This window comes from Panthera pardus, unplaced genomic scaffold (genome assembly GCF_024362965.1).
Source record: "Panthera pardus isolate Hobbes unplaced genomic scaffold, ASM2436296v1 HiC_scaffold_16, whole genome shotgun sequence".
NCBI classification, from domain to species: Eukaryota; Metazoa; Chordata; class Mammalia; order Carnivora; family Felidae; genus Panthera; species Panthera pardus.
The window spans coordinates 102,882,989-102,906,404 of NW_026526721.1; the positions used below are offsets into that span (position 1 = coordinate 102,882,989).

At 35.5% G+C, this 23,416-nt stretch overlaps 1 protein-coding gene across 2 annotated transcripts in view; it reads right to left on the reverse strand.

Moving 5' to 3' along the window:
- The window catches only part of NMD3 (NMD3 ribosome export adaptor), a 32,075-nt gene that overhangs the window by 6,777 nt on the left and 1,882 nt on the right, over positions 1-23,416 (reverse strand). For both annotated transcript variants that reach the window (XM_019440467.2, XM_019440468.2), the window contains exons 4-11: positions 21,713-21,809; positions 14,500-14,580; positions 13,349-13,477; positions 12,984-13,074; positions 5,560-5,638; positions 4,522-4,618; positions 2,614-2,731; positions 1,494-1,639 (exon numbers count right to left, since the gene is read on the reverse strand). In XM_019440467.2, coding sequence (XP_019296012.1) covers positions 1,494-1,639; positions 2,614-2,731; positions 4,522-4,618; positions 5,560-5,638; positions 12,984-13,074; positions 13,349-13,477; positions 14,500-14,580; positions 21,713-21,809 — 838 coding nt within the window. The remainder of the gene's footprint in view (positions 1-1,493; positions 1,640-2,613; positions 2,732-4,521; positions 4,619-5,559; positions 5,639-12,983; positions 13,075-13,348; positions 13,478-14,499; positions 14,581-21,712; positions 21,810-23,416) is intronic.

The following is a 23,416-nucleotide window of genomic DNA, read 5'->3' on the forward strand; positions in this document are numbered from 1 at the left end:
AGCAGTGAAAATCCCTTTATGACACTATAGTGAGGGACACATGTCATCATCAAACATTTGTCTAAACCCATAAAATGTACAATATTAAGAGAGAAACATAATGTAAACTACCAACTTTGGTTATCATGTATCAATGTAGATTCATCAATTGTAACAAATGTACCACTCTCATGGGTGGATACTGATAATGGAGGAGGCAACAGCATGTATATGCCCTGCATGTATATACAGAGAGTATATGGGACATCTCTAACTCCTCATAATTTTGTGGTGAACCTAAAACTGCTCTAAAAAAGTACAAGACTTTCAAAAACATTTTTTTAAGAACTCAGGAGCTCCCACTGGCTAAATATGGGGCAGTCTGAATGGGAGGAAAGAAGCAAGACAGGCAGGCTAATAACAATGGGAAAAAAGTCGTAACATTATTATGAAGAGATCTGGCTATTAGTGAAACAGCCAAACGCTACGCTACTATGACTTGATACATCATAAAAGATGCACAGCAACACTTCTGAAATGTTCCGGCCAAAAATAACCTAAGTTTAAGAAAGCCTCTTAGATCCACTTTTCATTAAAAGAAATTAAAAAGAAAGCTAAATGACATCATGAGGAAACAATAAGAGATCCATAAGATAAATGCCCCAGTTGCCTTAGGGAGTTATAAAAAAAAAAGAAAAAGAAAGAATGGAAGGGGACTATTATTAAGTAAAAGATTTAAGAGGTATAATATTCACATTCAATATATGGTCCCCAACTAGGTACTACTTTGAATAAAACACAAGAGACATTTTGGGACAAACAAGGAAATTTGAATATAAACTATATATGAATGATAATACTTTGATTATGTAGAAAAATGTTCTGTTTTAGAGATGCATTCTGAAGTATTCAGTAGTGGTAACATATACTCAAATTTAAAATGTTTGAAACTTTTTATTTTTTTTTAATTTTTTTTTTTTAATGTTTGTTTATTTTTGACAGAGAGAGAGACAGAGCATGAGTGGGGGAGGGGCAGAAAGAGAGGGAGACAGAATCCGAAGCAGGATCCAGGCTCTGAGCTGTCAGCACAGAGCCCAACGCGGGGCTCAAACTCACGGACCACGAGATCATGACCTGAGCCGAAGTCGGACGTTCAACCGACTGAGCCACCCAGGCGCCCCGAAAAATGTTTAAAACTTTTTAGTCAGAAAAAGTTTGCTTGTCATTTGGTCCTCCTATATAACAGTAAAGCAAAGAAGTGCTTTTTCACAATAAACATTTTTTAAAATGTTCCCAACATTAAAGAGAAACATGAATTTACCAGAAAAATTAAGTCTAATAAATTTCACAATGACCACACACTAAAAACAAATACGGAATGCATTTGTAATCTAATGAGGTGTTAGCTTTATATGGAACCACATTTTGGAATTATACTAACTAAAAAAAATACAAGAGAGGGACCAAAATAATGAACTGGGGGTGGAAAAAAAGATGGGCAAGACGGAACTTACCTTTTTTGATATCATTCCAGCCCCGGCACTGCGTTTTAAATCTCGGACTATGCTGCATTCCATCACAATAAATTCCTCTAGCTGTTTGGGATGGCATAAACTATTGAAAGGGTTACTCCAGAAAGTGCTTCCATCAATATCTGCAACTAAGTATAAACACAGAACATCAAAGAACAACAGAAATGAAGTATTTCAAATGTGTTAATTAGGAAGAAGTTGATATATATGAACTGAGAAGCATGAGGTCAACAGAACCACAGTGGCAACTTTCTAGAATCATCATTTACTCCTATAAATCAGCCCCAAACTTTTCACAATACAAGAGAAATTTCAGGTGTCAGTTATATCTTAAGTAGTTACTATCATCAGAATCCCACAGAGGTAAGTGTCTTTAAAATAAGATCAGATCCATTCAGTTGTATAGTTGTTCCATGTGCTGGCATGTTAGAAATGTTATCAATCATCTTAGCTGCTTAATTTATGGTAAGTAAAGTCCTACCTGACAGATGTTCATCCCAATACTGCAAACATACCTTTGACTTATGAATCTAATTGACAAGGATAATAAAGGACTCTAAAAACTATAAACTCTATTTTTATAACAGAAAACTACATTATAGGAAATACATGAAAAAGATCAAGAAGTAGAAGATGCAAGCAAGTACTGAGACGCCTATCAATGTGAGATCTTTAAAAATTAGTTTTTATAAAAGGAATGTTAAAAATTATGTGTGATAATAAGAATTAGTTAAAATCCATATTTAAACTAAATGTTTTACTGCACTGCAAGAAGTCAAATATTCCAAACTTTGAAATATTTGCTAAACATGAAACTTGGCAATGAACCCAAATATTCACAAAAACTAAATGACATAAGTCAATTTCAGTAAAAATATATGAACTAAAACTAGTAAATTTTTTTAAACTTCACAGATTTCTTCAAATAAAAAACATAAGGGTTACTAATCAAAAGCAGTGTTTTGTAAGAACTAAATAGCAGTAAAACTCTTATCTAGTTTTTTGTAACAAATATTAATGAGAATGTTTGATAAAATTAATAACCTAAGTTATTACTGCTTGCTGGACAAAACCGTCAAGGCAAATATTTCCTAAAACTCACCTTGAAGGGTATTTGGATCTATGAGATGGATGGCGCTGGTTACTCGAATGCACACACAAATCTGGTTCATATTTCCCAGGCTTTGTGCCAGTCTTGGAGACAGACAAACAACATTATCCTAGGCATAAGAACTAATATTTAGAGTGAAGCAAATTCTAAATAACTGTCTTCAGTAAACACTCATCAATATAAGCCTGACCCAGGTGTATATGCCCAAACCAAAATGTGATTTTTAATTCTATTTATCAACAATGGGCCTAAAGAAAAGAATCAAATCTTAGAGAAACAAAAAATAAGCTCTTCCTTCTTAAGATGGGAACATCAATTGTAATAAACATGTTTTAAAAGTATTTTTCCAGATCTTATTCACCAAGCTATAAAGTTTATTTCAATTTTACTGAAGTGTGAATGCTTACTGCTCTATGGTAGTACAGTGTGAATTCTAAAGTATTATAAACATCAGAAGGAGAGTGATTTTCTAAATCTACTTGTGATTTCTTTCAATTTCCATAAAGAACAAATTTCAGAGGAGCTACATGTCTATCATGGCTATATGCACCAGTATGTAATCAAAGACTTAATGCATGAAAAGCACATATGTCCATGTGTACACTAGAAAATATTATCAGCAATGTAGTTACCTGTTTTTAAGCTACATTAAAATACAAAAGAGTTATGTTTTAAGCTATATCTATTCTTAATCATAGGCTCCTCCACTGAAGGAGCATTCTGTGCATCCCTAATAGAACCTAGTCCAGTACTTTGTTTTTTAACTTAGTAAGCCTCCAAATATTAATGAAAATACTCTTTTATGTTGTATAAAAATATTCATTTTCTGGCCCTTTAGAGAAGTTTGTTAACCCTGTTTTGCGGGGTTTTTTGTTTTTTGGTTTTTTTTAAGTAGGCTCCATTCCCAACAGCGGGGGGTTAAAATCATAACCCTGAGATCAAGAGTCACATGCTGTACCAACTGAGTCAGCCAGGCACCCCTGCTGACCCTGTTCTAGGCTATCATTTCATTCCCGTTACTACACACTACACCATAAATTAGTGAGAAAGTATCTTTATAAAAGCTTTAGAATCAATGACTTAGGCATAAATCCTGGCTTCTTCATTTTGTAGTCATGTAACTTTGGGCAAGTCATCTAATCTCCCGAGGCTTCTATTTTCTCACGTTCAAAATGATATGATTTAACCCAATTATAATGAGATGTGAAGAAGTGAAATATACTCAAATATATTAACTTTATATGGGATGGTCACAATAAATTATGGCATTTATCATTAGTAGATATTGATATAAAAGTTCCTATATGGTATAGACCTTTAAACATATAATCTTTAATACACTGCCTTCTATTTAGTAGATCCTCAGTAATTATTTGTTGAATTTTAATTCATTTATATTTTTGAAGCAGGGTTCTACTTTAATGCAATTAAATGAAATGATGATCTACATTTATTCAGATGTTTTTAAATCACAAAAATGATTCTATGATCTCATTTTCACAATACTGTTTAATTTCATCATGCCAAAATCCATTTTACACACATTTTACAAAGTGGTTCACTGATAATTATTTTAATGTCATTTCCTGTATTCAAACTTTCATAAAACTTTTCATGTGTCCAATAGGATCAAAAATTTTAAGGAATATGAACATTAAAAAACTTCAAACAGGCCTTTTAGTTAGTACACCAAAATGATACATATGCCAATTTATAATTTAAGCGTGATTATTTTAATATCTTTTTAACATGACTGCATATGTCAGAAAGGAATCCTTTAAGAGTTACTCTAAATTTTTAACCAATCCCAGAAAAAAATCAGGAGTTAATAATAATTACATATAAGCCAATTAATTATTTGTACTCTTTTATCGACATAAATTAAATGAGAAAAAGTACCTTGCAAATTGGAACAATTTCCACAGAAAAAGTGCTTTTGTAATTGTATGTGTTACTATGGATATCCTGAGAGATCAGTCTCTGTGAGGCTTTGTGTCTGTTAAGAAAAAAAGTTTATAATAATAAAAAGACAAAGGTCCCTACTTAGTCTAGAGAATATCAATTTTTATCAAATCAAACCATCACTGTCCAAGGTTTGAAATAGCTCCCTGATGCCTGTATTATGGCAAAGCCTAATTTCAACCACTTATACTTCAAAACCTTCACCAATCAAACTGTACTCTACCTCTTTTCAACTTTACCTACTCAAAACCTCTAAAACATGCCCTTGGCTCAGACCAATGTAGTCTATATATAGTATCCATTTAAAGCCACACTAATGTCCACCACAAGCCTTTGTTCACACTAATCTCATCTTTCACTACACTCTACCTTTCAAAATTTCCCATTTTAGGAGCTTCAGGCCTTCCTCTTCCATGAAGCTTCTCCCCAAAGCTCTCTACCCCCATCTTTCTTTTGTCTTATTTAAATACATTCAATCAAAGGTTTAGCACTATACTGCTTATCACAGGGTGAGGTCTAGCTCCCCAAAGTTCCCCAAAAGTTCTTATGTACTCTTTGGCTCATAATTCCCTTAAAGTGGCTAACCCAAACAGATGCTTACTAATTATGTAAGTATGTAAGTATTCTTACTACAGATTTTTTTTACAATTTTTTAAGTTTATTTATTTATTTGGGGGGGGGGGGGGGGGGAGAACAAGCTGGGGAGAGACAGACAGAGAGGGAGGGAGAGAGAATCCCAAGCAGGCTCTGCCTTGTCAGAGTGAAGCCCAACTTGGGGTTCAATCTCAAGAACCATGAGATCATGACCTGAGCCAAAATCAAGAGTCAGACACTTAACCGACTGAGCCACTCAGAAGCCCCTTCGACTACAGTTTTAAATATTTTAATGTAAGAGAAGCAGTCTAAGCCTGAAGAATGGATGTGACCTATGTCCATTACCAGCTCCTTAGACTTACATTTAGGTTCAGAACATACCTACAGGGAACTGTACACTGAAGAAATTCTACCATCTTCTGAGCATGCTGTTTTGAGGAATAATAGAAATCCAGCCCATCTTTAAAAAGAAAAGAAAAGTCACATGAAAATCATTCTGCAAATAAAATTTTCCTCTACTAACATGACTATATCACAAATTAAATGTGTAGTAAAAAACTAAATTATCAGAAAACATAAAGATTCACAATTTTAGGGGTGCCTGGGTGGCTCAGTCAGTTAAGCGTCCAACTGCTGATTTCAGCTCAGGTCATGATCTCATGGTTCCCAAGTTCAAGCCCCACATCTGGCTCTAAGCTAACAGAGTGGGGACTGCTTGGGATTCTCTCTCCCTGCCCCTCCCCCCATCTCTGTCAAAATAAATAAATAAACTTTAAAACAACAAACCAACAACAACAACAAAAAGATTCACAATTTTAATTTCAGACAAAGTAAAATTCAAGGTCAAAAGGGGAGAGAAAAACACTAAACAGAAGAATATTTTATATAATAAACAATCTACTAAGAAGATAATAGGAATGCACCTAATAACATAGAAGTGAGATGCAGAAAAAAAACTATTAAAAAGAAAAAAGAAATTAATAAATGTTAACACATGTGCAACATTGTGGGGGACTAGTATAAGACTATCAAAACCAAAATGACCAGACTAAAAATAAGAAGGATACATAGAACTTGAATAATTAACTATCAAAGTTGATTTAACTGAGATTATAGAACACAGTCCCAAGAATATATATTATTTTTTAAATTCACAGAACATTCATAAAACAATCATATACAAATATTTTTAAGACTTCAATAAATTCCAAACATTATTAATTAGGCAATATTATCTGATCACAATGAAGTAGCATTAAAAATCAGCAACAAAGGGATAATTAAAACTAGACCTACCTGCTATGAAATGTTTATAGAGATATTCTTCCAAACAACTCAGCTAATAGGAAACTGAAATAACTCAGAGTAGACAAAAACAATTTAAAAAAAATTTTTTTTAACGTTTATTTATTTTGAGACAGAGAGAGAGAGACAGAGCATGAACAGGGGAGGGGCAGAGAGAGAGGGAGACACAGAACCGGAAGCAGGCTCCAGGCTCTGAGCCATCAGCCCAGAGCCAAACGCGGGGCTTGAACTCACGGAACGTGAGATCGTGACCTGAGCTGAAGTCGGACGCTTAACCGACTGAGCCACCCAGGCGCCCCAACAAAAACAATTTTGAAGATGAACTAAGTTGTTGGGAACATATACTTCCCAATTTGAAAACTTGGTAATTTTAAGTAGTAGAGACAGCATGGTACTAGCATAGGATACATATACAGATCTATGGAACAAAATTGACAATCCAAAAATAAACTGTGACATTTATAATCAACAGATCTTTGACAGAGGATTCAAGCAATTCGCTGAGGAAAGGATGGCCTTTTCACCGGGAAAACAGGATATCCACATGGCAAAGAATGAAACTGGACCTTTGTTTTACACCATACACAGAAATTGACTCAAAATGGACTAAGGAATCAAATGTAAGACCTTGAATACAAAATTTCCAGAAGAAAAGAGAGAGGGAAAAGCTTCATGACACCAGTCTGGGCAATGATATCATGGATATGACATCAAAGGCACAGGTAACAAAAACAAACAACTGGCACTACATCAAAGTAAAAAGCTTCTGCACAGAAAAAAGAAACATCAACACAGTGAAAACACAACCTACAAAATGGGAGAAAATACCTGCAAATCATATATATCAGATAAGGAGTTAATCTCCCAGATATATTAGGAACTCCTATAACTCAAGAGCAAAAAAACTAATAACCTGGTTGAAAAGTTTGAATTTTTTAAATGGGCAGAGAAACTGTATAGACATTTCTCCAAGTCAGACATACAAAAATGGCAAACAAGTATACGAAAAATGCTCAAGGTCACAAATCGTCAGGCAAATGTAAATCAAAACTACAATGAGCTATCACTTCGTACTCTTTAGGATGGCTATTATCAAAACAACAACAGGGGCGCATGGGTGGCTCAGTCGGTTAAGCAACTAACTTTGGCTCAGGTCATGATCTCACAGTTTGTGGGTTCAAGCCCCATGTCGGGCTCTGTGCTGGCAGTTCAGAGCCTGGCGCCTGCTTCAGATTCTGTGTCTCCCTCTCTCTGTTCCTCCCCTGCTCATTCTGTCTCTCAAAAATAAATAAACGTTAAAAAAAAAAATTAAAAAACAACAACAGAAAACAAGCATTGATGAGAATATGGAGAAAAGGAACTTTTGTATACTCCAGTGGAAATGCAAAATAGTACAGCCACTATGAAAAATAGCATGGAGGTTCTTCAAAAAATTAAAAATAGAACTACCATATATTCCAATAATCTCTAAGTATTTATCTAAAAGAATTGAAATCAGAATCTCAAAGAGGTATCAGCACTCTCATGTTTATTGCAGCATTATTCACAGTAGACAAGATGATAGACATTTGGGTTGTTTCCACAACAGAGGAAAACATAATGTATATGTACATACAATGGAATACTATTCAGCCTTAAAAAGGCAGGAAGTTCTGCAATATGCAACAAGATGAGTGAACCCTGAGAACGTTATACTAAATCAAGTAAGTCAGTCACAGAAAGACAAATACTGCATGATTCCACCAATATGAAGTACCTACAATACTCAAATTCATGGAATCAAAGAGTAGAATGATGACTGCCAGGGACTGAGAGGAAAGGGAAATAGGGAGTTACTTACCAATTAATGGGCATAAAGTTTCAGTGAAGCAAGATGAATAGGCTCTAGAGATCTGCTATATAACACTGTACTTACAGTCAACAATACTATATTATACACTTAAAATTTGTTAAGAGGAACATCTCATGTTAAGTATTTATATATCACATTAAAAAAAAAAAGATAACATTAAGAAAATGAAAAAACAGCCTATGGGCTAGCAGAAAATATTTGCAAATCATATGTATGATGAGGAGCACCTGGGTGGCTCAGTCGGTTAAGCGTCTGACTTCAGCTCAAGTCATGATCTCACAGTTCCTGAGTTTGAGCCCCACATCAGACTCTGTGCTGACAGCTCAGAGCCTAGAGCCTGCTTCAGATTCTGGGTCTCCCTCTCTCTCTGCCTCTCCCCTGCTTGCACACTTGCTCACTCTCTCTCTCAAAAATAAACATTAAAAAAATATTAAAAAAAAACAACAACAACTCCTAAAACTTAGCAAGACAAACAATCCAATTAAAAAATGGGCCAGGGGCACCTGGGTGGCTCAGTCAGTTAAGCGTCTGACTTCAGCTCAGGTCATGATCTCACAGCTCGTGAGTTCCAGCCCTGCGTCAGGCTCTATGCTGACAGCTCAGAGCCTGGAACCTGCTTTGGATTCTGTGTCTCCCTCTCTCTCTCTGCCCATCCTCTGCTGTGGTCTCTCTCTCTCTCTCAGAAATAAACATTAAAAAAAAAATTTAAAAATGGGCCAAAGATCTGAATAGTTATTTCAGATAAATTTCATCAAAATTTATTTTGATAGTTATTTCATCAAAAAAAGATACAGGAATGGTTAATAACCTTACGAAAAGATAATCAACATCATTAGTCATTAGGAAAATGTAAATTATAACCACAAAATGAGATACCACTTCATACTACCCTCTAGACTGGCCATAAACAAAAAGAGACCATAATATTGGTAAGGCAATGTAGAAACTAGAACCGTCAAACACTGCTGATAGCAACGTAAAATGGTACATGCACTTTGGAAACTCTTCCAGTTTCTTAAAAGCTAAACATAAAAAAAAAAAAGATAAACATAAATTATAAATTTACCATATGACTCAGCAATTCTATACCTAGGTATATACTAAAGAGAAGAAAACAGCTGAAACTCTTGCTGAAAATAAAAGAAATATGCAATATATAGTGGAAAAAGGTAGCTATAGCTATAAACACCAGGTACATAGAATCAATATGTATTCAAGAAAACTTATTTTTATATTTATAGATTTTTATATTTATATATATGCATAAATATATATATATTTATATTTATAAATAGATTTATATTATATTAGAAAACAAACTTTCAATTAATTCAAGCAAAATAAAATTTTAAAAAGTAGAAAGAAAAAAATTTTGTAATATTTATGGTGATGAAAATTAACTAGACTTACTGTGGTGATCATTTAGCCATATATACAAACATCAAATCATTATGATGTACATCTGAAACTACTATGTTACATGTCAATTATATCTCAATTTAAAAAATTTTAAGTAGAAGAAATGAGTAATTAAAACAAAACTTTAAAAAGTGTATTCAAAAAAGGAGATATTTCAAATCAGTGGGAAAGGATAGATTAACCTAGGAAAAACTCTAACTGGTTAACATTAAAAATCCCCCCAAATAATTTACTTTTAAAAATATAACTGTGGGAGTATACAAAGCTTTCCTATGTCAGGCACAAAATTTATAAGCCAGAGCTCTATAACTAAAAAATAAAAAATTTAAATGATAAAAGGCATGTGACAATGCAAAAAAGTATCTGCTCTCTTAGGCTCACATTCAAATGCACACTAGCTCTCTCTAAACATACATACATAATATACACATACATACAATGGGATTAATATCCAGAATAAGACACAAAATTAATGAGGAAAAAAGACAATTCACATAAGAAGCGAAAGATAAACATAAATGGCTAACACATATATAAAAATATTAACCCTCATTAGTAATCAAGGAAATGCAAATTAAAACAAGATACCATTATTTTACCTACTAGAAGAGCAAAAATTACAAAGACCAATTTGATAGTGTTGGCAAGTGCTGAGACTAAACTGGCACTATTCTGAAGACAATCTAGCAGTACATGTAAAAATTTAGTAATTGCATACTCCTGCCTAGTCATTTCTTTTTTTTAATTTTTTTTAAGGTTTTCTTTATTTTTGAGAGAGAGGAGAGAGACAGAGTGCAGGCAGGGAAGGGGCAGAGGGAGAGGGAGACACAGGAACTGAAGCAGGCTCCAGACGCTGAGCTGTCAGCACAAAGCCCAACGGTGGGGCTCAAACCCATGTGATAGTGATCTGAGCTGAAGTTGGATGTTTAACTGACTGAGCCACCCAGGTACCCCCCTATCATTTCAATTCTTGAACTCAATCTCACAGAAAACCCACCAAATATGCACAAACATTAGGATATTTAATACAGTGCCATTTGTAGCAGCAAAAAATGGAATATCTTGTGGACCAATAAGATATAACTAATTATACAAGGATTAACAAATATATATATACACACACACAGAGTGATTAAAAATAATGAAATAGAACCACGTTCAAAGACATAGCAAGGTTTCCAAATACATTAAGATGGCAGGTCACAGAATATTATAGAATGATCCCCCATAAGAGGAAACAAACGCTACCACAATTTACATACAGAACACATTATTATATGATCTTGTTTTAAGGGACTAACACTGGGGATAACAAAGGGATAAATGGAACATAGAGGTCTTTTATTCATAGATATTTTTATCTCTGAATTTTTAATATTATGATGATTTTAAAAACAAAGTTACAAATAAACCACATTCAAAAAATTTATTTAAATCAAATCAAGAACTAGTAGGGGGAAAAAAACAGATTAAATCCTCTGGATGAACAAAGGGCTGTTAAATTTGCAATATTTGGGTTTTGAAAATGAGTGCAAAAGTATGACCCAGAACTGGGGCGCCTGAGTGGCTTAGTCGGTTGGGCGTCTGACTTCGGCTAAGGTCATGTTCTCACAGTCCGTGGTTCGAGCCACACGTCAGGCTCTGTGCTGACAGCTCAGAGCCTGGAGCTTGCTTCTGATTCTGTGTCTCCCTCTCTCTGGCCCTCCCCCTGCTCATGCTCTCACTCTCTCTCTCAAAAATAAACATTAAAAAAAAAAAAACTATGACCCAGAACTTATCCAAGTCTTTTGCTACAAAACAATTCTGTGAGTACATATCTGTCAGGGTGATGAGAAATAATAGTGTTTTGCTTTCTTAGCTAGAATATTTGGATCTCCTCGTCCCCAAAAAAGTTACTCAAAACCAAGTTACTCAAAACAATGATGTATTTTTGCCCGGTGACTAGCCACAAACAACCAGGCACTATGTTACACAGACAAGAAGGGACCTTACCTTAAGTATACCTTAAGAATTCCTTAAGAATACTTTATTCATTAAATTGTGTTTTACCAATTTAGACTATTAACCTTATGTCTACTGGTAAAGCATTCAGGTCAGACACAAAGCTTAAAAGATGTTCTCCAGGTGACATCACTACATATATTCTCTCCCCAATGTAAGAACCCAAGACCACACTTCTCAAAAGTACTTTCCCAAGACATACAAGATATAAGCAACACATCAGTTAGTAACAGTGGAACTCAAAAATGAGGAGTACGATACAAGAATTTGGTCATTCCTTCAAGAACAGGTATCTCTAAGCCTATACTTTAGAGACTAGGAAAACAATATACGTACATGTTCACCAATAGCAAACAAATATTAACCTTTAGCAAGAAACTTCAAGAGTCTGTTTAAGAATATTTATGTTTTCTACTATCAATCAGGGAAATATTTATCCATCATCTAATATGTATACTATATCAACAGAAAGTGCTAAGACAGAACATACTCTAAGGAGCCATTATGAAATCATACAAAAAATTTTAAATTCCACCTTTAAGAAATCTAAATATATAATTTGTATATCAAAAACAAAAATATTACAGGGGCATCTGGGTTGCTCAGTTGGTTAAGTATCCAACTTTGACTCGGGTCACGATCTAGCAGCTCATGGATGGGTTCAAGCCCCGCGTCCGGCTCTGTGCTGACAGCTCAGAGCCTGGAGCCTGCTTTGAATTATGTCTCCCTCTTTCTTTCTGCCCCTCCCCTGCTTGTGTGCGTGCACTCATGCTCTTTCTCTCTCTCTCTCAAAAATAAACATTTAAAAAATACTACAAAAGAACTTACAAATCTCAAAAATAATTTTTTTCCAAACAGAAATCAATCTCTGCATAAAACAAGATCTCGATGAATTTTCCATCATAGCACTTTATATTATATTAATGCAGCTACTGGCTTACTCATCTGGTAGCTACTTAGTGTAAATTTAAATTAAAATAGAAAAAAAATTAAGAATTTAGTTCCTCAGTTGCACCAGATACATTTCAAGTATTCAATAGCCATATACAGCTAGTGGCTACCATAATGGACAATGCAGATAAAGAACTAAGACTTTTTTTCCTTCCTAACAGAAGAAACTATTCTTTTGGACAGTACTATTCTAGCCATTGTCAATAAAGAGAAGACTTCTTACATTAGTTGAAATAAATTTTGAAATCATTTCAAATGTTTTCAAATTTTAACTCACCATGAATTTCTTTGATACGAAGTGTATTCTGATGCATTCCATATTTCAAAATCAACTGTTCCAGATAGTAGAAGGTTTTTTTGTGCAAAGTCTAAACATAAATGCATTATTAGATTAATAGATGAAATGCAAACAAACAAAAAAACCATCTATAGATATAGCACACTGATTTTTAAAACAAAACAACCTCTAAAGATGATCTTAAATGTGATAGTGACCTATTTTTAAAGATGAATGTTGCAGAAACCTAGACCATCCCTGGTGCCTGAGGATTTGGAAAGAAAAAGGAGGTTTTACTAACTGTTCATAACTGACAAAGATAAAATATAAGATGAAGGATTCACTCATCATCTTGCTGTCAATACCTTTTGCCTCACTTGAACCACAGCCTTCCAGAAATCTTTAGCTTCTACTCTGTGGCAATCTCCACACATCTGAGGCTGAACAACATAATCCACCACAAACACTTGCTGAAGGATAGCACCATTCATTACCTGGTAAGGGGAAAAAAAAAAAAAAAAAAAAAAAAAAATCACTCCTTCATTCTTTCCTTTTTATTTATAGTAACATTTTTCTTAAAAGAAAATAATATTTCAAATTTAAGAACTTTAACATTTAAAGTTACTGTGGGGAGCCTGGGTGGCTCAGTTGGCTAAATGTCCAACTCTTGATTTCAGCTCAGGTCATGATCTGACTGTGAGTTTGAGCCCCACTGTCAGTGCAGAACCCCCTTGGGATTCTGTCTCCCTCTCTCTCTGCTCCTCCCCTGGTTGCTCACTATCTGTCTCTCAAAATAAATTTAAAAAAATAAACTTAAAAAACAAAGTTACTATTTAACTTAAAGTCTTTTTCCATGAATGCTTTGAGGACATCAATAATAAACCAATTAAAAAACTATAAAAATAAGTTATAGTATTAAGAAAAACACGTAAATTTAATTCGTAGGATTAAATTCGCATTTCATATTTACTTTTAAAGTGGCTGTGAAGATAGTCTTTGAAGAATCTATGTATCTATATACTTGTGTGTGTGTATTTGTGTGTGTGCGCACACGCGCAGAATTCATCCTTAGAAGAAAAAATAAGACAAAGAAAACTCTCAAAAAAACAAACATTCCTTACTTAAATTGTTACCAAACATGGTCAATCACCAGAAATCACCTGGGAAGTTTTTAAACATAGATTTCTGGGTGTCACATCCAGACGGATCCAGTTGGATTCACTTAATGTGAATTACTGTGATGATTAGCCAAGTTTGAGAAACACTGTCTTAGCTCATGCTTTTACTTCAATCTTTTTCCTAACTTTTAAAAATTACTTTAGCCCACTAATCATCAGCAATAGCTGGTCTTACTAGCAACCTGATCATCTGTGCAGATGACCCAAAAGAAAACAAAAGTTAAAATTAAGATTACTCTTTCCCTTTTAAGCTATTCAAGCCATAAGGTAACTTACCAATATCTCCTCATTTTCACTACCTACAATTTAGACATGCTGAGAAACTTTGTATAGCTTACCTCTTTCTGAATAGTCAGTTTAACTTTAAGTCTCTTAGAATGGGGCTCAGTCCAAACAAAACCTGCATCTACAAGCCGTACCTTCAAAAAAAAAACACAAACAAAAAGAAACCTAAATTCCCACCAGAGAAAAAAGATGAAAGAACTCATTAATAGATTTCATAAGATGTTTAAGGAATCTCATTGGCATCACTACTCAACATCATCAGTAAAAAAAAAAAAAAATTATCATTAGAGGTATGGCAACAAAAAGAGCAAATAAAAGGACGATCTAATGACTTCATCATTTACAAGAAATCTCACGAACAAGTTTCTAGTTGGATTATTCTCTCTACATTAAATACATTGGTTTTTTAAAAAATTCATTAAAGGGAGTCTCATATTGAATACTGAATCCACAATGGTAACTTACCGCTAAATCAGCAGAGGCCAAAAAAGTTTGCTGTATGTAAAGAACTGAATGTAGCTCAATATGGCTAAAATGGGTGTTTCAAGGAAGAAGAGGATTGGAACAAAAATGGAGGCTGTTTCAATAACTTGGGCAGAAAGTGCAGGTGACCTGAACTAAGAAGTGCTGGAAATAAAAGAAGCAGAAAGACCCAAGAGTTATTTAGGAGATAAGATTTACAAGATTGAGTGATACTGTATATGGGAAGGATGAAAAGAACAGATTCTAAAATGATGCTCAAGTATCCAGCTTGGGCATCCAGGTAATAACTATTTTTCTGAAACAAAGGACAGATTTGATGGAGAGAAGATACTATTTTTGGTTTCAGACATTTAAGAGGGTTTATGTATGATACACCCAAATGAAATTGTTCAGAGGATAGTAAGATATATATTTGATTTGGAGCTCTATGGAGAAAACTGAGCTGGAGAGAACAGATTTGGGAGACATCGGTGGGCAGATGATGATTTTGTCAACTCTTGTCTGATGAGAACTAGACTTGCTAGTGTAGATGCAACACTCCAGAGTAAAACCCTCCTCACATGACTGGTTCCCCTAAAGCAAAACCCAGGTACAAGAGGGTGACAGGCAGTGTTTAATTCCCTCAGTCTCCATCTGCAAGAGTCAAGAAGGCAGCCCAAAGGCTCTAAGACTGCCCTTCCCTCAGCTTCCAACCTCATCCACAGGAATGGAGAGAAGACCCTTGACACCTACTTCAACATTTCCTAACACAGCCTCACCACACTATCCGTCCTCAGACAGTCAGAACTGATCAACTTAACTGGGCCCTTTATTCTTCTTTACAACATCCCCAAACATTTCAGTCACCCCTCATCTCCCACACTCCAATTACACATATTCCCTATTCTGTCCCATCTAACACTCCTCCAAAAATTCTGAAACCCTTTCACAGCGCCCTCTGGAACTCAACATTCACTAACACAACAAAGCCTCCTAAATGCTCAATCTTTTTGCTAAACATTCCCTTCACCTTCTAGATCTCGTTACATAGAATGCTCCCCTAAAGCTAATTAAGGACTAATTGTTCTGTTTTAATTCCTATCACTGGACCAAGAGCTAGACAGGTGTCCTTCTTGCTCTTAACTGCTAATTCCAAACCACCTCCCTGCCTCCTCCTTAAACACACCCAGTTTTGAATCTGAAGGCTATGCTACCCACTCTGTTATAGTCATCTGTTAACCCCTGGGTCACCCCTCTCATTTCTCAAAGACTTTAGCTCCTGGCTCACTGCTGCTGTTTCCAACAATATTAGTACTTAGTGATTTCAATATCCTTACAATACCCTAGCATCTCCCTTCTTTGAGTTCCTCTTACAAGATCTCGTCCTCCTTCTATCTCAGCTATTCATATCCTTTTACCAGTAAGTTTAACCAATAACTGAAACCTCTCCAAAATCTCAACTCCAAACATCCTGTCTCCCACCTCTTATCTTTCCAGCTCATTTGCTCTAGCTCCTGGGCACTAAAACCCCTGCAACCTATTGCAACCCACGATCTATTCACCCTACCACCTTTTCACTATCTCTCATACCTCTCTTATCTACTCACTTCCATCATATCCTAGCTTAATTTCAAGATCAATCATCAAAACCATTCCCATGCATACACTCAATTCCCTTGGTCCCTCTCTCACTTTACCTTAGTCATCTGGCTAAATCACAATCTTTGTTAAATTCAGTACACTGCCTGCTCTATGCCTTACCTGTACAACTGATGGGGTTACAGAAAGAAATACACATCATGCTAGTCTTTAAATTTTTAACAGTAATCTTTGTAACCATACAACATCATTCTAGTACATTCTCTCTCTCCCACTCACTGGAGGACTATTTCACAACTTCTCCTCCACCCTCAAACATCTAATAGTTTTTCCCTCATAACTACTGCCCAGACTTCATTTCTCAATTAGAAAAGTAATCAGAAGATTTTCCAGAAGTTCCCACTTACCAATACATTCTCTCCTGTTACCACAGATGAACTGTCCTTGCTCCTATCAAGACCAACCTTAAGAATGCACCATTAGAGAGCAGAGATACTTGTTTTGTTCCACAAAAATATTCCAGGTTCCCAAAATGGTGCCTGGGAGAGAGTAAGTGCCAAATATTTGTTGATATTCTTCCACAAGTATGTTATATACTATCTCTTTTCCACTCTTCAAGGGCATGCCCCAGGCAATTATTCTCTGTGCAAACTGTTCCCTCTGTACTCTACAACTCCTAGATAACTTACAAATATAACTACAACATCTCACATCTTGAGAAATGGGTCCCTTCCCCTTATTTCCCTCTACCCATTGCCCCATTTGTTTCCCTTTAGAGCAAATCTCAAAAAAAAAAAAAAAAAAAAGGAAAAAAAGAATTACCTATACTTGTCACCTCCAATTCCTGTCCTGTTCTCTCATTTCCATTCAAATCAGGTCTTTTATCTCCACCACTACACATAAATTGCTCATTAAAGTCATTAGTAATCTTCACATTGCTAAATCTACAGAATTCATGACTTGACCCATTAGCTGTAAATTACAGAATCACTTCCTTTGTAAAATACCTCCCTTGTGTTCCAAGACACTACACTCACCTAATTTTTCATCTATTTCATCTAGCAACTCCTTTTCAGTGTCCTTTGATTTGTCATCTTCCCAAGCTTTTATCAGTAAAAGATCCCAGAATTCAGTCCTCAAATTGCTTCCCTTCTCTAGCCAAACTCCCTAGGAAATATTCAAGTTCACAGCTGTAAATAGCATCTATATCCCAAATTCATTACCTCCAGTCTGGACCACTCCCCTGCTGATTTATCCAGCTGCCTACTATTTCTACTTCCATGTTTAATGGACATCTAAGTACCACTATGAGATAGCTCTAATCTCTCCCACCCTGACCTGCTCCTTTTGAAGTCTTCACTACCTACTAACAGCAACTCCCTCCTTCTGGTTGCTCAAGAATCATGGATGTCATATCATACTTATACTCATCTATCACATACACACATCCAGCTTCATAAGTAAATCCTACTGACTACCTTCAAAGTAGATGCAGAAACCGTCCATTTCTTACCACCTCTACTACTGACCCAAATACCACCATTACTTATGATTACTACAATCACTCCCCATAGGTCCCTACTTCTACCTTCACCCCCACCTCCTTCACATGCATTCTAAACACAATGGCAAAGGATCCTGCTAAAACATAAATCATTCATCTTGCTACTACTCTACACTACACCTACTCTACCCATTACATTCAGAGTAAAAACCTGACCTTCCATGACTTTCCATGATTGCTGTTTTCATCCCACACTACTTTTCCCCTCCTCACTCCACTCTCTCCACACAGGGATGCTCCTGCCTCTACTTGTTTTCTCTACCCATTAAGTCTCTTCTCCAGATTCCTGCACAGCTCCCTCTCATACTGCTTTTAAGGTTTCCTCAAATGTCACCTTATCAGTGAGGCATTACCTAACCACTCTATTTCATTGTTTGAATATAGATGACATACAATGCCAACTGCTCTAGCTTAAATTACAACTCTTCCCTGTGTAGTTCTTAGCCCCTTCCTGGTTTTTCCTCCCACAGAATTTAGACCTTTTAATATACCATATAATATACCGACTTATTTTGTTCAGTGCCTACTCCACACCCTCTCCTCCAACTAGAATGAATGTTCCCTAGGGTCGCCTGGGTGGCTTTGTCAGTAGAACGTTCAATTCTTGATCTCAGGATCAGGTAGTTGAGTTCAAGCCCCACCCTGAGCATGGGGTCTACTTAAAAAAAAAAAACAAAAAAAAAAACATAGAATAAAAGTTCCCTAAGACAGACATTTTGTCTCTGCTATATCCCCAAGACCAAAAGCAGACTGGCACAGAGCTGACACTTAATAAACACTGCTGAATGAACTAAAGAATGATTAAGGCTCATCAGACATTTGACAAAAGCCTGAAAGTGAGAAGTACAAAAGTGAGACCAAGTTACACAAAAAACTGACTCCAGAGCCAAATTAGGAGAACAGAAGGAAATTTTTGAAAAAAATTATCAAACCTTCAGAAAAATTCAACAAAATGCATTGCTATTGGTAGGAATGTAAATTGGTACAGCCACTGTGGGAAACAGTATGGAAGTTCCTCAAAAAATTAAAAATAGAAATACCAGGGGAACCTGGGTGGCTCAGTTGGTTGAGCCACCAACTCTTGGTTTCAGCTCAGGTCATGATCTCACGTTTCGTGGGTTTGAACCCTGCATCGGGCCCTGCGCTGACAGGGTAGAGCCTGCTTGGGATCCTCTCTCTCTCTGCCCCTCCCCCCACTGTCTCTCTCGAAATGAATAAACTTAAAAAAAATCTAAAAAAAAACCAAACAAACAGAAATACCATATGATCCAATAACACCACTACTATTTACCCAAAGGAAAAAAAAATACTAACTGAAAAAGATATATGCAGTCCTATGTTTACTACAGCATGACTTGTCATAGCCAAGATACAGAAGGAACCTAAGTGTCCCTCAGTAGATGAATGAATAAAAAAGATGTGGTATATAGAGAATGGAATATTACACAGCCAAAAAAGAATGATATCTTGGGGCACCTGGGTAGCTCAGTCAGATAAGTATCCGACTCTTGTTTTCGGCTCAGGTCATGATCTCACGATTTGTGGGTTCAAGCCCCGCATCAGGCTCTGTGCTGGCAGCGTGGATCCTGCTTGGGATTCTCTCTCTCCCTCTCTCTCAAAATAAATAAAAATAAGTATTAAAAAAAAGGATGGTATCTTGCCATCTACAGCAACATGGATAGACCTAGAGAACATTAAGCTAAGTGAAATAAGTCAGAAAAAAAAAAGAAGTCAGACTGAGAAAGACAAATACCACATGGTATCATTCATATGTGGAATCTAAAAAAACAAGTGAACAAACAAAAAGCAGAATGAGACCTATAAATACAGAGAACAAACTGATGGCTGCCAGAAGGAAGGGGACTGTGGGGGCAAGCAAAATGGAGAAAGGGTAGTGGAAGACACAGCTTCCAGTTACGGAATGAGTTGTGCGGATAAAAGGTACAATACAGATAATATAGTTGATTATATTGTATTACTGTTGTAAGGTAACAGATGGTAGCTACACTTGTGGTGAGCACAGCGTAACATATAAAGATGTCAAATCAGTATGCTGTACACCTGAAACTAATGTAACATTGTGTGTCAACTTATACGCAAATTTTTAAAAAGTTTAAAGAAAAATTTTAAAAAAAATTTTTTTTAAAAGAACAGAATGCATCAAAAACATTAAGACTTTGGTAAAGATTCTGGAACTTAAAAATATCACTGCTGGAACAACAAAAATCAATACAGAGACTGGAAGATAAAGCAAAGGAAATCACTCAGAAAAAAAGACAAAAAGATTAAAAACATCCCAAGGAGAAAAAGACAAACTTTTAAGCCAATAGGGACAACATTTGACTAACGGAAACTCCAGGGATGAAAAAAAATAAAACAAAGAAAAAATTTCAAAGAACTATTTCATGTTATTTTATCAGAGCTTAAAAGAGAATTTGAAGGGGTGCCTGAGTGGCTCAGTCAGATGAGCATCCAACTGGATTTCAGCTCAGGTCACAATTCCAGAATCATGGGATCAAGCCCATTGGGCTCTGTGCTGAGCGTAGAGCCTGCTTGAGATTCTCTCATTCTCTCTCTCTCTCTCAAGACTCTCTCTCTCTCTCTCAAATAAAAATAAAATAAAATAGAATCTGAAGACTTTCAAACCGAATCCATTTCAATTAAAAATATACCTGGTATCAAAGTTTAACACAAAGAAGGCTGAAAGTGTTATGCAGAGAGAGAGGTAAACTGGACTAAAATCCTGTTTGTTTTTTTGGAGACAATGATGCACTCACTTTAAATAACAGGCATAAATATTTTCTTTCTAGAGCAATAATGAAAATAAAAAGAAACTGAATACCATAGCCCTAATACTATAATCTCCTAAATTATGTTTAGCAATGGTATATTTTTTAATGTTTTATTTATTTTTTATCTATTTATTTTTTTAACGTTTATTTATTTTTTGAGACAGAAAGACAGAGCATGAACAGGGGAGGGGCAGAGAGAGAGGGAGACACAGATTCTGAAACAGGCTTCAGTCTCTGAGCTGTCAGCACAGAGCCCGACGCGGGGCTCGAACTCACGGACCGTGAGATCATGACCTGAGCCGAAGTCGGATGCTTAACCGACTGAGCCACTCAGGCGCCCCTAATGTTTTATTTTTTATTTGAGAGAAAGAGGTGAAAGAGACAGAGTGTGCATGCACGAGCAGGTAAGTAGCAGACAGAGAACCTTAAGCAGGCTGCATGCTTAGCGCAGAGCCTGCTGCAAGACTCAATTTCATAATCACGAGATCACGACCTGAGCGGAAATCGAGAGTCAGACACTTAACTGACTGGGCCACCCAGGGACCCCAGCAATGCCTTTATATAAATATTTTCAGAAAAAACTACTGCACATAAGAGGCTGGCGATAAATAATGAATGAAAAAAACACATTTCACATTAAGTCTTTTAAAGCAAAAAGATTTTCATTTCCATAAAAAAAGAATATATATAACTTTAAAAATGGACACAGTTTTGTAGTAGGGTGCTTACCAACAGTAACATTTAAGTTATTTTTGGAAAACCTACTGGTAGGATTTTCTGAAAATAAGAGATTAAAATATAAAAACAGTAACACATGCCTACAAAAACCAATTTAACTAACTGACCTACCTTACTCAGAGGGCCTTTGATTTTTTTCAAACACAAAGCAAGAAGTTCCCTGGATTCTAATGCACACTGTATCCAAGTTCCTGGTGGCTGGAAATATCTGAGAAAGAAAATACACTGAAACCCAGCATTTCTCAGGAAAGACAAAAATTTCAATGTGAATCTGCAGACAATCCACTGATTATTAGTAAGATATAATAATACCCAAGGTTGATATGAAGCACTTAACCCAAATATATTTAACAGTTCCAGAAAACTTTCAATTAGATCAGTAGCTTCAGTTTAAAATGTGAAATCCTAAGTACATTTGAGAAAGCCAGTCTCAAATAATCTATTAAAGAGGTCTTAATACTTCAAGCACCAGCAAAGAATTCCAGTGAGGACTGAAAAATGCCTAAAAGTTCTCTGAAGCTACACTCTGAAAAACAGGTAAGAAATCATCTTAAAATGGTATTAGAATGGTTTATAATAAGCATCTAAGATGCTTGAGAACTGCTAATTTCTCACACACAAAAAAGATAAATTAGCACCTCATACTATGTATCAACAGTAGTTCAGACTTTTCATGTGTTTCAAGTCCATTCCCAAATGTTAAATTGTAAAACTCGTTATTAAATCTTAAATAAAACCTAATTAAATTAAACCTTAAATCCTTTGTGCACATGCTTTAAGATTTTTAGCCCAGTCTGCTCAGGACTTAGGAGAGTGCCAAGCACATAGTAAACACTCAATAAGTATTTGTTAAATACATAATACTTCTAAATATGTTACGTGAATGCTTGTTTTTGCCATACTTAAGTGCATATTCTGATTTTCACCTTTAAAGGTTCATTCAAAAACCTTATACAGGTCCATTTGTAATAAGCATGCTTCTGGAGTCAAAGGGCTTCATATATCAATTAATAAAGCCTTTCATTCTGATGACAAAATTAAGGTTTAGAGAGGTTAATTGGCAGAGTTTCAAAAAGCTCATTTGTGAGAAATCCAAGACAAACTAGGTCTCCTGATTCTTTGTCTCAGGCTTTTTCCACTCCACCATGCTTTCAATAGCAAGTATCTGTAAATGATCAAGCCTCATACTCGCCAAACTTGCAAACTATAAACTCCCTAAAATAGTACAGAAAAATGTCTTGTTTTTGTACATATGTAAATTTTAAGTATTTTTCTGGAAAGACAGTTTTCAAATTCCCAAAGGGATTCATGAGCCACTTCCCCCGTCCCTAACCCATTTGGGAAATCACAGGCAATTAGTTTTATATGGGCAGTGTCACTGGGCAGTTTTGTGTTACTTGATAGCTTACTACAGTCATTTAGTTACACGGGAATTTTAATAAATTTTTAAAACACTTTGCTCAAATACTTAAAACATTAAAACTTAGGAGGGTTTTTGTCATACATAGCATCTGGTAACTAAAATGAAAAAAAAAAAACAAACCTCACGATAATAACAACAGTATGTCCTTAGTAATCTCTTTCACTTACCATTATGAACATCAACTCATATCTGTTCACTGTATACAGCAAACCTATTAATCTCTTACAAGGAAAAAAATTTAAAAAAAACAGCCAAGCACCTTTCCACTAACTTTACCAGATTAGCAGGGCAAACCAGGAAAGTACATTACAAAATTGCAAATCCTAAAATCTTTGGCAACACCAACATAAGTAAAAATTAAATGTCAATTACATGCACTTTATTCTATGTAT